The sequence below is a fragment of the Lactuca sativa genome, chromosome 3, assembly GCF_002870075.4.
Source record: "Lactuca sativa cultivar Salinas chromosome 3, Lsat_Salinas_v11, whole genome shotgun sequence".
Taxonomy (NCBI): domain Eukaryota; kingdom Viridiplantae; phylum Streptophyta; class Magnoliopsida; order Asterales; family Asteraceae; genus Lactuca; species Lactuca sativa.
In genome coordinates, this window is record NC_056625.2 from 11,582,549 (window position 1) to 11,595,970 (window position 13,422).

Here is a 13,422-nt window from a genome sequence, read left to right on the forward strand (position 1 = left end):
ATTAGTTTCTAATTAATTATTAAACCATAATAATTAATAAACTAACTCGTTGTTTATTTATTCCACTTAATTTAAGTTTTGAGGACAACCCAAAATGACTCTGCTTTTATTAAAAATATCACCAATAATTAATTAATTACCTTGAACAAATTTCCAATAAAGAGAACATACCTATCCGTTTGGGATTAATTATAATGGCGTAATGAAAAAAAAAATATTGGTCTATTATCAAGTACAAATAAAAAATGAATGATAAAAAAAAAACTACTAATTGTCATTTTATAACCCTACAAATAAATCAAAGTTAACCAAATGAATGTTTTTATAATGCGTAGTCTCCCTTCCATTAATTTTGGTGGAAAGTATAATGGTAATCGCTGTCCTCTTAAATTCAATTTATATATTATCTTTGAGCATATATAATTTGATTTTGAGGATACTATACTTATATTTACCTTTCTAAAAGGATTAGACTAAAACATGTAAATAATAAGCGAGCATCTTTTTGCAAAATTCGGAGTGCAGATCTTATATTTCATTCTTCGTTTGCTAAATCAAAAGTTCCGATTAACAGTTTTCTGAATTAATCGTAAAACTGAAATCAGGGAGCTTATTAGGTTTTTTTTTCCCATTCTATTAATCTATTCAAATTTTTTTATCTTTTGTTGTTTGTATAAATATCATCGTTGCATTTGTAACTCGCTACTGGATACGGCTGTCCGCATCGCCGACTCACCGAGTCCCTATCGACGAACAAAACCCGGGATATAAGTATAAACTGCAGTTGTCAGCGATTACCTCACTACAATACTACCTGAAAAGATCTTCATCTTCTTCATTTCTCCCAATCCGCACACACGAATTGTTGAATCGATTGACAAATCTAAGAACCGATCATGGGGCACGGTATATTCGGATTTAATTTAGAAAAAATAACCCTAATTTACGATCAACATATAAGGATCGCAATCAAAACACAAAAGCTTGTGTGCACGAATGGCGATAATTAATCTTACTAATCTAACTCTTTGTGTTTGCTCACAGGTGATAAAAGTGGGAGACCTAGCAAGAAGCACAAGTCATCAACCAAGGTTGTTCACAAAAAGAATTTGTTATTTGTTATTATCACCATTCGATTTTATTATTTTTGGGTAGGGGACTTGTTTCATTGTGTTTGATGAACTGTCAACTGAACCTAGGCTGCTCATACGAAAAAAATCTGAACTAGACTTGCTCTGTCACTATGTTTGATGCATTGATAACTGAACTAGGGTATCTCATTATCAACGAACATTCAGATTATACTTCAAGTTTCACGGGAAAAACAGAGATGTACTCTAAAGTCAATAAAACATTTCCTACAAAGATTGGGTAAACCTAATGGGCTAATGTATGTGTGTTATGACACAGGAGGACTATAAAGCTGCAGCTTTTGAAGAGGAGGATGCATATTATGTTGAAGAATTTGGTGACGATGATCGTGATGGTATTTTTATCTAATTAGTATTAATACGGATTCTATATCCTCCTTGAGGCAATCTCAATGAATGTTTTCTTGGTTTCTTTAAGGTGATGGAGAAGGAAAAAAGAGAGATTTTACTAAATTGGAACTTAAAGCAGATCATGTCAATCGACCATTATGGGCATGTGCAGATGGCCGGATCTTTCTTGAAACCTTCTCTCCATTGTATAAACAAGCTTATGATTTTCTAATTGCAATTGCAGAACCTGTCTGCAGGTAATATACATCTGCATCTCAACTAATAGCTCATATGGTTTCGAGCATAAAATCTGAGATCTTTCATGTTTGGGGTGTTTGTGCTTATAGGCCAGAGTCGATGCATGAGTACAACCTGACTCCCCACTCACTCTATGCAGCTGTCTCAGTGGGTCTAGAAACTGAAACCATCATATCTGTTTTGAACAAGCTTTCAAAGACCAAGCTTCCTAAGGAGATGATTGATTTCATTCATGCCTCAACATCCAATTATGGAAAAGTAAAGCTTGTACTGAAAAAGAATCGTTACCTAGTTGAATCTCCTTTCCCAGAGGCAAGACTTCTCATCTTTTTTCTTAATCTTTAAACAACAGATTGTGGATATTCAAATATTCAATTGTTAATTTTGTAATTTGATTGGTGCATACAGGTATTAAAGAGATTGTTAAGTGATGAAGTCATATCTCGAGCGAGGATTTCAAACGAGGTTATAGATTTTCTTTTTAGCTAATGTTATTCCTCTTTTTATGGTGTGTTATACGAGGGATTGATCTTGACTCTGTATATTCTCACATTCAGGGAGACGATGGCTTTGCTGTTAGTAGATCAGTAGGTGAAATTGATGGTAGACATGAGGAACTGCTAACAGAAGCACAGTTGGCAGCTGCAGCTGAAGAAAAAGAAGCTCATTCATTTGAAATTGACCCCGGTCAGGTATATGATATGTAGTATCAGTGTCTGATGAAGCTCATCTTATTTTATATCACTTTAAATGATCGAAGAGTGGTTTTTAGAATTACTGCATCATTATTTTAAAAAAATTACTTGACAGGTTGAAAATGTAAAGCAGCGGTGCTTGCCAAATGCTTTAAACTATCCCATGTTGGAGGAGTATGATTTTCGCAATGATACTGTGAGTTATCTCTCATACTTCTATCACATATTTCTTGGTTCATTTAGCAATGAGATTTGTAGGGGTTGTTTCTTCTTTTTCCCATTAAGTCATGTATGGGCAATGATCTCTGTCTGGATAAAGTGTTGTATGTTTCTTTTCTCTAGACTTGATAAACCATCTGAATGAGGCTAAATGATCATTTTCCCGTTACATTTCACAATCTGTTTCATTTTCTAACAACAAAAGGTTGGTGTCTTAATACATTAAGACAGGTTTTTTGGCTTAACCCATTAAGCCAACAAGAAACAGTCATGTATAGCTGTCCAGATTAAGAGCTTAACCCATAAAGGTCATTAAGTCAAAAAGAAACAACTCCATAGTCTCTTCTACAATTGATAATTACTCATAAGCAAATTGCAGATAAATCCGGATCTTGAGATGGAATTAAAGCCTCAAGCACAACCACGACCTTATCAAGAGAAGAGTCTCAGTAAGATGTTTGGAAATGGTAAGACACCTCACAACCCCTCAAAAACACTGATTGTAAAAACTTGTTAACATTTGTTGAGAGAGTTTTTTGTTTTTTTTTAATCTCCTGATGTTGATGTTGCAGGAAGAGCAAGGTCTGGGATCATTGTGTTGCCTTGTGGTGCTGGAAAGTCTTTAGTTGGTGTTTCTGCAGCCTGCAGGATTAAGAAGAGTTGCCTTTGTTTAGCAACAAATGCTGTTTCTGTTGACCAATGGGCTTTTCAGTTCAAGTTGTGGTCAAACATTCGTGATGATCATATATGTAGGTTTACATCTGATAGTAAAGAAAGGTTTCGTGGAAATGCTGGAGTTGTTGTCACCACATATAACATGGTTGCTTTTGGTGGTAAAAGATCTGAAGAGTCTGAAAAAATCATTGAAGAAATAAGAAATAGAGAATGGGGTTTGCTACTCATGGACGAGGTACATACACATACACTTTTTGAATAAACAAGACTAAATGACCATTTTACCCTTATATTCCAAAAAAACAAAAACAAATTTCAGGTGCACGTGGTGCCTGCACATATGTTTCGTAAAGTCATTAGCATCACTAAATCTCACTGCAAGCTTGGGCTTACTGGTATATATATGCTTCTGAAATACTAAGGAGTTAATGTTCTTTTGTTCTGAGGTGGGAGTTTTTTTTATATTATATTTTTATTGTTTTGTAGCTACACTTGTTAGAGAGGATGAAAGGATTACGGATTTGAATTTTCTTATCGGTCCGAAATTATACGAGGCAAATTGGTTGGATTTGGTTAAAGGAGGATTCATTGCAAACGTGCAATGTGCTGAAGTGTGGTGTCCAATGACAAAAGAGTTTTTTGCTGAATATCTGAAGAAGGAAAATTCCAAGAAGAAACAGGTATGTATGTATGATGTTATTAGAATAAATAATAATAGTAGCAGTTGATAATTGTGTATGATGTGGTTTGATTTGCACTTTGCAGGCATTATATGTGATGAACCCTAACAAGTTTAGGGCTTGTGAGTTTCTTATTCGGTTCCATGAAGAGCAACGTGGGGATAAGATTATTGTTTTTGCTGACAATCTTTTTGCACTCACGGAATATGCAATGAAGCTCCATAAACCAATGATTTATGGTGCCACAAGGTCCATATATATTTTTGACTACAAAAGAAAAAGAAAAAAAGGCAACCTTTTATCTTTGTTGAATTGAAAAAGTTAATATTTTTGATGTGCAGCCATATTGAAAGGACAAAGATACTGGAGGCTTTCAAAACCAGCAAGACTGTCAACACTGTATTCCTGTCAAAGGTAATGAAATGAATGTTCCAAAAAAATAAAAATATGTTTGTTTGTTTCATGTGTCGACTTTTATTTTTAAAATTTTGTGTTTGTTTGTTGTAGGTGGGAGATAATTCAATAGATATTCCGGAGGCAAATGTAATAATTCAAATTTCATCACATGCTGGTTCCAGACGTCAAGAAGCCCAACGTCTTGGGCGTATTCTCAGGGCTAAGGTTTTTTATTTTTTTAAAAAAAAATTTATTAATTAATTTCTTTTCTATAAATTTTACTTTATTATTGTATTCTGTGGATGTGGAGTGTAGGGTCGTCTGCAGGATAGAATGGCAGGTGGAAAAGAGGAATATAACGCCTTCTTCTACTCCCTAGTATCTACAGATACACAGGTAGGTAGTATATCATATTATTGAAAAACGTATTATAAATCGATGGCTAATCTGACAAACACAATGTATAATGATGCAGGAGATGTACTACTCAACTAAGAGGCAGCAGTTTTTGATCGATCAAGGGTATAGTTTTAAGGTAATTCATTAGTTAGTGTTTTATTCAAAAGAAAAAGAAAAGGGAGATTAATATATATATAAATAATATTACTGTGGTTTTGATTGATGTGAACAGGTGATAACAAGTCTGCCTCCACCAGACACTGGGGCAGAGTTGAGCTATCATCGTCTGGAAGACCAGCTTTCTCTTCTTTCAAATGTGTGTTGGCTTCTAATCTTTTGTTTGTATACTGTTGATACATATGATATGATAAGATATAATGATATATGTATATTGTAGGTGTTAAATGCTGGGGATGATAAGCTAGGGTTGGAAATACTTGAAGATGATACAGATGACATTGCACTACAGAAGGCTCGTGCACGACGTATGATGGGGTCCATGAGTGCCATGTCAGGAGCTAAAGGAATGCTCTATCATGAGTTCAGGTTGGTTTCATGGCCTTTTTTAATAAAAAAAAAAAAATTGTGTGTGTGTGTGTGTGTGTGTGATATAATAAGTGGTGTGTTTGGGTGGTTTGCAGGAGTGGACAAAAGGGAGGTTTTGGAAAGAGCAAGCCTAAGGATCCGGCAAAGAGACATACACTATTTAAGAAACGTTTTGTATAACTGCAGGCAGGCTTGTTTTATTGTTCTGACTTTTGAGTGCAAAAAGCCATACCAAATGAGTCCGTGGCCTACAAACATGCCATGGTGACATAAATTGTAATGCCCCAAACCAAAACTACATCTACTTAACAAAAACAAAAAAAAAAACTTGTTTTTTTTTCTGTAAAGAAATATGAACGCATGGAAGGAACTGTACACACACTATACTTATTATATTGGTTTTGTTTGTGTTGACAATGGCATATTGGCATGCTTCACTGCCAATCCATTTGAGTACTTACTGTATTTCATAAAACTCTACAAAGATTTTGATTTTGTATTGTTTGGACTGTTTAATTGGTTTCAAGTCAAAAAAAATAATAACACTTCTGAATGGGTAAGTGAAGTCTACCATGTCGGGAGATATAGAGGAGTTTTACTTTGAAGGACTTTTATACATGACTCCAAGGTTATCAAGACATTAGTTTCATTCTGTTGCAAAACAATTCTAGTAGCAAATTCATATTTTTATCGTCATTGGAGAATTAGCATTTAAAACAACTCAACTAATAAGATGCTTATGCCAAACTGATCCAAATCCTTTGGCAAAATCAATCCTCTTTTCTAACAAAGCCACTTTAACTTACCAATTTATCTATTTCTATTTGCTTGATTTTTAACCAAAAACATTAACCAATTTCAGGTCTCGTGGTTTATTCTGATTATCAACAAGCTCAGAATTTGGCCTATAAATATTGCATATTGACTAGCCGCATCAAAAATACCAAAAAAAAAAAAAAAATGATGTGTGACAAGTGTCAGGAACCAAGAGATTATATAGTATAAAAAACCACCTTAATCAATAAAAATACTATTCTTCAGCCACTCTTTCATGTTGAAGAATTTAATTTCCAGCCTACTGATGATACAACATCTAGTTCAAAATATATTGACTAGAAACAATCATACAAACAAGGGAAAAAAAGAAAAAAAAAATCCAAACCACCCATAGCCTAGGATCCCTGTGTCTTGTGTTCAATGGTGTCCTTGTTATCTCTCCAAACAGCCAACACCTCATCAGTTCTAAACCTCTGAGTAAAAGTGGATTCCTCAAGGGGAGTCGTACTTCCATGAGCAAAAGCAAGAAGACCCGTATAAGCAATCATAGCCCCATTATCAACACAATACCTATCATCAGTTGCAAACAAGTTCCCCCCTCTTTCACCACACATCACTCTCATCATCTCCTGCAACCTTTCATTACACCCAACACCACCAACAATCAAAACATCTTTCTTGTCACAGTGCGCCATAGCCCTTTCCGTAATCTCAACAAGCATCGCAAATAACGTCTCCTACAACATTTTCATCATGTCAAAAAACCACACATCTGTCTGTCCCCATTAAGTCAAAAACAAATACCTGCAACGAATAGCATAAATCTGCTGGAGTACAATCATTGTTTTTAAGCTTTTCTTCTGCTGTGGCTTCAATGTAGCTCAATATCCCACTAAAAGACACATCCATTCCTTTCACAACATAAGGAAGGTCTATGAACTTTTCTCCCTTCTTTGCAAGCTGAATCAACAAGAACAAGTGGACCCAATCATTGTAAAGTCAAATTCGATTGATTTCATAAATCATAATCATACCTGCTCAATGTTGTACCCTGGACTCGGATCATTTGATAGCATTAAAACCCTAGCAAACCTGTCCAAGCAGTTACCTATAGCTATATCGATTGTCTCCCCAAATATTCTGTATCTTCCCTCACTATATGCAATCACCTATTTATAAGCAAAAAATTCAAATCAGTTTTGATAATCATATGGGTCAAATACTCATGGAGTTACCTGTGTGTTTCCACCACTAACATAGAGGACAACAGGATCATCAGCCCCAGTGACGATTCTTCCCATCTCAATATGAGCAACACAGTGATTGACGCCTACAATTGGGATCTTCCATAGCTGTGAAAGAACGCGTACAACAATGGCGGAAACCTGCAAGGGTGCACCCATTCCTGGACCTTTTGTGTAACAAAGACAGTCGATGTCCTTTAATGTAATTTGAGCTGTTTCAAGGGCTTCTTTGATTAGGGGAAGGATATGTTGAAAATGGTGTTGGGCAGTTTCACGAGGGAGGAATCCTTGACCTGGTGGGGTGATGTAGGTGTGTCTTGGGTTTGATAAGATTGTGCCATCTAGAGTCACTACACCAACACCAATCTTGTTGGCTGATCCTTCAAATCCCAATGCTATCATTCTTTTCATCTCTGAAAAACACCAATCAATTCACAATTATGATTTCAACTAATGGTCTATCTGTCAATTATGAAGCATAAGAAAGAACCAAAAACAGAAAAAGGAAAGTTTGGTGATGTAAGTTGAGCGATATTTGATAGGTACAAACATGTGTTACTCTAGTTCGTTGGGGAATTTTATCAAACAGTTGGTGTTCATCAAAAAAGATAATCATTATCAGATCATCTCAAGTCTCAACATCACTTCATCTTCCCAACCAGCCAAGGTTCATCAGAAGCAAATATTTATCAACATAAAAGAGGGGTGACAGAAAATGAGAAAACTACCAGGTCAGACTATGGTTTCAATGGCGAAGAGCCATAAATAGCGACAAGCTACCTATATGCTAATGAAATATTTAGGGATAGGCATAAAAAAAAAATAAAAGATATCTCAACTATTATAGCAATTATAATCAAGAAAATAATCAAACAAAACATAATGCCGGCTAAATAGAGACTTCACAGTTCATAAGAAAGTAACAGGAAGGAACTTAGGAAGTATAATGATAAAAAAACAAACAAACCAGAACTCAAGAAGTATAAATGTATAATAGACATTGATCAGAACAGGAAGTATAATCATCAAAAGAAACTGCCAACAGGAAGGTCAAATACATGCCAAGTTGCCAACGCTAACACGGAGGCCATATACAGTATAATAGACATTAGATACATGCCAATCGGACCTGAAAGAAAGTGAAAAGACAGCAAAAAGAAAAAAAACTATTAGGAATAAACTTCCAATCGGACCTGAGTGGATGCGTGGTTGCCGGAAGTGAAGCTCTGAATGCCGGAGATGTCGCCGGAGAAAACGCCGTGGACGCCGGTGGGTTCGCCGGAGGTGGAGGCGTGGAGCAGAAGAAGGGCTTAGAGGTCGCAGGTGTAGAGGCGGGAGGTAGAAGCGTACTGATTTCTTATAACGTTAGCCCTAATTTCATTTATTCCCCTTTTTTCCTTTAAAAAAAATAGATAAAATAGTATTGTCGCTATTTGGGTCGTTTTCTGTCACTAACACTAAATAACCCCATAGTGGCGTACGGTAATTTGTCATAAATCTGTTACTAATCCGTTGCTAATACTAATGTATGCAAATTACGCATGCCTGTGGATCATAACTACACACTTTGAATTTTAGATATTAGGAGCAGGGGTGTGAAAACTTAATAAAATGTGTTTAAGCATCCTAATGAAGAAGCTGGAGGCACATGGAGCATCAAGACTCTTAATGGAGCATTTAGAGCCAACAATGAATTTTTCCGGTGGTTGAGGCTGAAAACGGGTTTCTTGAGAGGGAGAGAGATAGAGAGAGAGGAAGTGAGCATTTTTAATTTTAATTAACAAAAAACAGTAACATAAATAAAAAAAAAAACAAATATAAAGGATATAATAGTCTTTTTAAATATATAGAGACCAAATTACTAAAAAGATTCAAAATTAAATCACGGATACATTATTAAACTTTTTTGAACAAAAACCACAATTTTAGGTTCTCATTTCACCATTGGGTGGATTTTCAACAAAATATAATTATATCGAGTTCTACGTGTTATTCAATGTGACATTCAATATGACATAATTTGTTTACTTATACGTATTTATATCTATCGGTTGTTGGCATAACATCATCTATGATATCTAATATAACATAACTATGAAATTGAAATTTATTCTAATGGCATAATGAAAACTCGAAAAAAAAATGACAGTACATATAAAAGATAAATGGCCAAACAACAAAATGATTACTATTTTTGTATTTTATGACCCTTCAAATAATTATATATAGAAATTAAAACTAAACAAATGAATGACTTATAAAATATAATTATACAAATTTGGTTTATAAAATATAACTTTACAAATTATTATTTTATCAATTACATTAATTTGGTTAAAAGTAAGGCTTACAATATTCATTGTTATCCTCGTAATTTCAATTTTTATAATATCTTTGAGCATATATCATTTGATTTGGAGGGTACCGTGCCCGTGCTTAAACTTACAATTCTAGAAGGACTAAATTAAAACATGTACATAAGAAGCGGGTGTCTTTTGCAAAATTCGAAGTGCGGGATCTTAAATTTCATTCTCTCGTTTGCTAGATCAAAAGTTCCGATTAACCGTTTTCTGAATCAATCGTAAAACTGAAATCAGGAGAGCTTAGGGCTTTTTTCCCATTCTATTCAAATTTATTTTCTTTTGTTCCTTACTACATCGACTGCGAAAAAGTCGCCAATTCGATTTGGTATCTCATCGTTGCATTTCTAACTCGATCGGCTTTGAAAGGAATCGACAATGCCGTCCGGTGAAGAGCAGGTGCATTTGATGAAGCAGCGTCAGAGCTTCCGGAACCTATGGCACACAGATCTCATGAGCACCATGGCTGCCGATACTCCGTGTAATTTAGTCTATTTGACCCTCAATTTCCTTATAATTTCATCATATATCTGCTTAATTTTGTAAATTCGTTCTAATTCGTCTGACCTTTGTGTGTGTTTTGTGCTGTTCTAGATTGCTGCTTTGCTTTGTTCTGGTAAGATTCTTGCTCCGATCTTTGTTATTTAGATCTTTGATCTATTTTATTCTATTATCATTTGGCCAAATGTGATTGTTCTCAAAATTGTAGTCAATATGGTTAATTTGTAAATGCAATTCCGTGGAATACAAGAAAATAGAAAAGGAGAGAGATTCTGTCTGATGATTAAGAAGGACGACGAATCTCTCTTGTGTATGAAAAACGTTACAGAAAAGAAAACTAACCTAACGTCCATACACTCTGTTTGTTCCTACCAAATATAACTGATATTCAAACTAATAGTTACCGTTTAGTCCCTATACTATCTAAGTATGTCAAATATTTTGAAAAGATTATCCTCCAATCCTTCCTGTACTTGATATAACACAACACTAGGACACGAAAATCCAATCATAAGTTCATAATGAGACTTCAATTAGTGTCATATCATAATCCATGTATAAAATATACATACGATTCACAAAGGGCTAGAGATTAGATATACCTTATTTATTTATTGGAGCTTATATAAGTTGTTTTCATCCCATAAAATTAACCTCTCTAGAAATATCTCCTCTGGTTTAGACTTTAGATTGCATTGACAGTAACATGGTTTTGCATATATATACATCTTCTTAGAGGTCTCATTAAGTTCACAAAAATGGGTTTGGTGTCACTTGATGCAGTTATCATGCTTAATTTGTTTTTACAGGTCTTTAAAGTTTGTTAACTATTGAAATTATTGCATGCTGATATATAGGGGTTTAAGGTTGAGTTTGTTGTTGAATTCTAGTCCACTTCCCTCTATGAATCTTTTCATTGTCCTGTTAATTTGGCACCTACAATGATTGTGAATGTGTCATTAATTAACATCGTCTACTCTCTCATTGCGCATTATTAACATCCATAAGCCTTTAGCGACATCATTAATTATGATACTGGTGCTAAGATTAGTCTCTTTTTTACCCTTTTCTTTTCTTCTTGTATTTTGGTAAAGATATTTCATGTATTATATAATTAAACACTAATAATGGCAGCGGACCATGTGCGTCATACTTGCTTCGTAAGCGAGCTCTCTATGGTGACATGTCAAGGTAAACAAATGCTTAATTTCTCCATCACCCATGCAACCTCAAATTAAAGTATATGTATATTTAATTAATACATATATAATTATATATTTCTTGCATTTGCATGTTCCAGATATCGATGCTGTGGTGGATATATGCCCTGCAGTGGCAAGTGTGGAGAACGTAAATGTCCAAAATTTTGCCTTTGCGCAGAGGTATATATTCATATTCTATTTCTTAAAATCCTACGTATACGTACTCATGGATTATATATTAATTACAAATACACAATAAAAACACTTGTAGTTTTAACATGTTTTGTTCTTGTAAATTATTTATCGTGATCAGGTCTTCTTCTGCTTTGGGAACTCGGTAGCATCCACTCGCTTTATGCTGCAAGACGAGTTTCACATTCAAACAACCAAATGCGATAACTGTATCATTGTACGCATACTAGCTAATCTCTTTAATTAATTTCTCAAAACCTTTTTATGATCTGTTTAATATTGTATATAACTATAATTATTAATTAATTAGGGTTGCATGGTTTGCCTCCAACAAATTGCTTGTATATTTTCCATCATCGCTTGCCTTCTTGGAAGCGAGGAACTCAGTGACGCGTCTCAGTTGCTCAATTGCTTAGCCGATCTCGTTTTTTGCACGTACGTAATTTCTTCCCTCCTCTTTCAACTATTCCAATTTTTTTGCTTCTACATATATATATATATATATATATATATATATATATATATATATATATATATATATATATATATATATATATATATATGTATATATTCTAAATGGTATCTTGCTTTTGTAGGGTTTGCACATGCATGCAGGTAATATAATATTCTATCTTTAATTATGGTTACTATGAATTGAAGGGAGGAAGTTGATATATATAATTATTAATTTTGCAGACACAACACAAGGTTGAATTAGACAAACGAGATGGGAAATTTGGGATCCGTCCAATGGATGTTCCACCGATCCAGGAAATGTCAAGGATCGATCAGCCATATCCGCCCCATGTCCACCAGTACGGACCACCGTCCTATGGTTACCCTCTACAGCACCAGCACCAACATCATCAACCTGGCCATGGCTACCCACATATGTATCCTCCGCCATCTGGCTACCCACCTGCTGGTTATCCACCACCACAAGGCTACCCTCCTTATCCACCTCCACAAGGCTACCCACCTTATGCTTCTCCACCTCCACCTCATCATCAAGGCAACCAACCACAGCCCCCAAATCCACCAACCAACCAACCTCCAGGACCAGGTCAATATAAGTAAATCATGCATGCCTTCACCTTTAAAACCGTTTTTGACTTGATAATTAAGATCATTCTTGAATCTTGATGAGACTAAATTCTTTTCTTTCATTTAATTTCTATACATTGATAGTAAACTTTGGTTTACTTCAAATTTAATTTCTCAACATAGATTCATTACGGCTCTACATTTTGTTACATTGAATTTTGAATAATTTTCATTTTGAGATGTACTACGTTGATGTTCTTAATTTACTGGCATAACTTTCAAATTAAAGACACTCTTTATTGTGATTCTTGTCGAATATATCTGCATTTAATACTGGATTCCGTGTCAAACAAACTAATAGAGGGTTTAGGTTGAAATCCCATAGTCACATTTTGTCACAATAACGGATTTTTTTTTTCCAAATTTTGGGTCACTTTTAAATTTGACTTTGTTTGTTTGTTAGTCTGTGATTAAGGGTATAACACTGTACAGCTGTACAACAAGAGTTTATAAAGGACCTTCATCGACAAAAAAAAGTTCTAGTAAACATCAAATGCATGGTTAGTTTATTATAGCTTTATGTCCATTTGGCCATTAAAGTGTTATAGTCATTAACCATTTTATAACTAATTAATTAATTTTTTTTTTGAGAAGAGCATGCTACTTACCTTCTGATTCATTTGACCATTACACGGTACTATAGCAAAACGAGAGTGTTTTTATCACATTTGATCGTTAAAATGTTGCTTATTT

General features: G+C 34.6%; 3 protein-coding genes across 3 annotated transcripts; 2 read left to right on the forward strand and 1 right to left on the reverse strand.

Annotated features, from left to right (window-relative positions):
* The first annotated feature begins 492 nt into the window (after nt 1-492).
* LOC111886486 (general transcription and DNA repair factor IIH helicase subunit XPB1) lies at nt 493-5,805 on the forward strand. The gene is made up of 20 exons (XM_023882738.3): nt 493-906; nt 1,045-1,091; nt 1,411-1,486; nt 1,570-1,738; nt 1,829-2,051; nt 2,148-2,204; nt 2,297-2,431; nt 2,550-2,630; nt 3,033-3,120; nt 3,226-3,563; nt 3,648-3,723; nt 3,815-4,008; nt 4,094-4,257; nt 4,350-4,422; nt 4,516-4,629; nt 4,720-4,800; nt 4,880-4,939; nt 5,036-5,119; nt 5,201-5,349; nt 5,445-5,805. Exons 1-20 carry the CDS (start codon nt 897-899, stop codon nt 5,527-5,529), a joined length of 2,304 nt encoding a protein of 767 aa, XP_023738506.1. The 5' UTR covers nt 493-896; the 3' UTR covers nt 5,530-5,805.
* A 519-nt stretch (nt 5,806-6,324) lies between these two features.
* LOC111886487 (uncharacterized) lies at nt 6,325-8,734 on the reverse strand. The gene is made up of 5 exons (XM_023882739.3): nt 8,564-8,734; nt 7,362-7,783; nt 7,161-7,295; nt 6,931-7,086; nt 6,325-6,863 (listed from the first exon to the last, which is right to left on the reverse strand). Exons 2-5 carry the CDS (start codon nt 7,779-7,781, stop codon nt 6,522-6,524), a joined length of 1,053 nt encoding a protein of 350 aa, XP_023738507.1. The 5' UTR covers nt 7,782-7,783; nt 8,564-8,734; the 3' UTR covers nt 6,325-6,521.
* Nucleotides 8,735-9,902: 1,168 nt separating this feature from the next.
* LOC111886496 (pollen-specific leucine-rich repeat extensin-like protein 3) lies at nt 9,903-12,962 on the forward strand. The gene is made up of 8 exons (XM_042900475.2): nt 9,903-10,211; nt 10,325-10,346; nt 11,366-11,422; nt 11,532-11,613; nt 11,747-11,842; nt 11,936-12,060; nt 12,222-12,240; nt 12,322-12,962. Exons 1-8 carry the CDS (start codon nt 10,109-10,111, stop codon nt 12,700-12,702), a joined length of 885 nt encoding a protein of 294 aa, XP_042756409.1. The 5' UTR covers nt 9,903-10,108; the 3' UTR covers nt 12,703-12,962.
* The last annotated feature ends 460 nt before the right edge of the window (nt 12,963-13,422 follow it).

Coding starts and splice junctions, on each gene's coding strand:
- LOC111886486 (XM_023882738.3), top strand. Junction 1,739..1,828: donor ATTGCAGAACCTGTCTGCAG/GTAATATACATC, acceptor TTGTGCTTATAG/GCCAGAGTCGATGCATGAGT. Junction 2,052..2,147: donor TTGAATCTCCTTTCCCAGAG/GCAAGACTTCTC, acceptor TGGTGCATACAG/GTATTAAAGAGATTGTTAAG.
- LOC111886487 (XM_023882739.3), bottom strand. CDS start 7,781: ATGAAAAGAATGATAGCATTGGGATTTGAAGGATCAGCCAACAAGATT. Junction 7,296..7,361: donor TTAGTGGTGGAAACACACAG/GTAACTCCATGA, acceptor GCTTATAAATAG/GTGATTGCATATAGTGAGGG. Junction 7,087..7,160: donor CAGGGTACAACATTGAGCAG/GTATGATTATGA, acceptor TTGTTGATTCAG/CTTGCAAAGAAGGGAGAAAA.
- LOC111886496 (XM_042900475.2), top strand. CDS start 10,109: ATGCCGTCCGGTGAAGAGCAGGTGCATTTGATGAAGCAGCGTCAGAGC. Junction 10,212..10,324: donor CATGGCTGCCGATACTCCGT/GTAATTTAGTCT, acceptor GTGCTGTTCTAG/ATTGCTGCTTTGCTTTGTTC. Junction 11,423..11,531: donor CTCTATGGTGACATGTCAAG/GTAAACAAATGC, acceptor TGCATGTTCCAG/ATATCGATGCTGTGGTGGAT.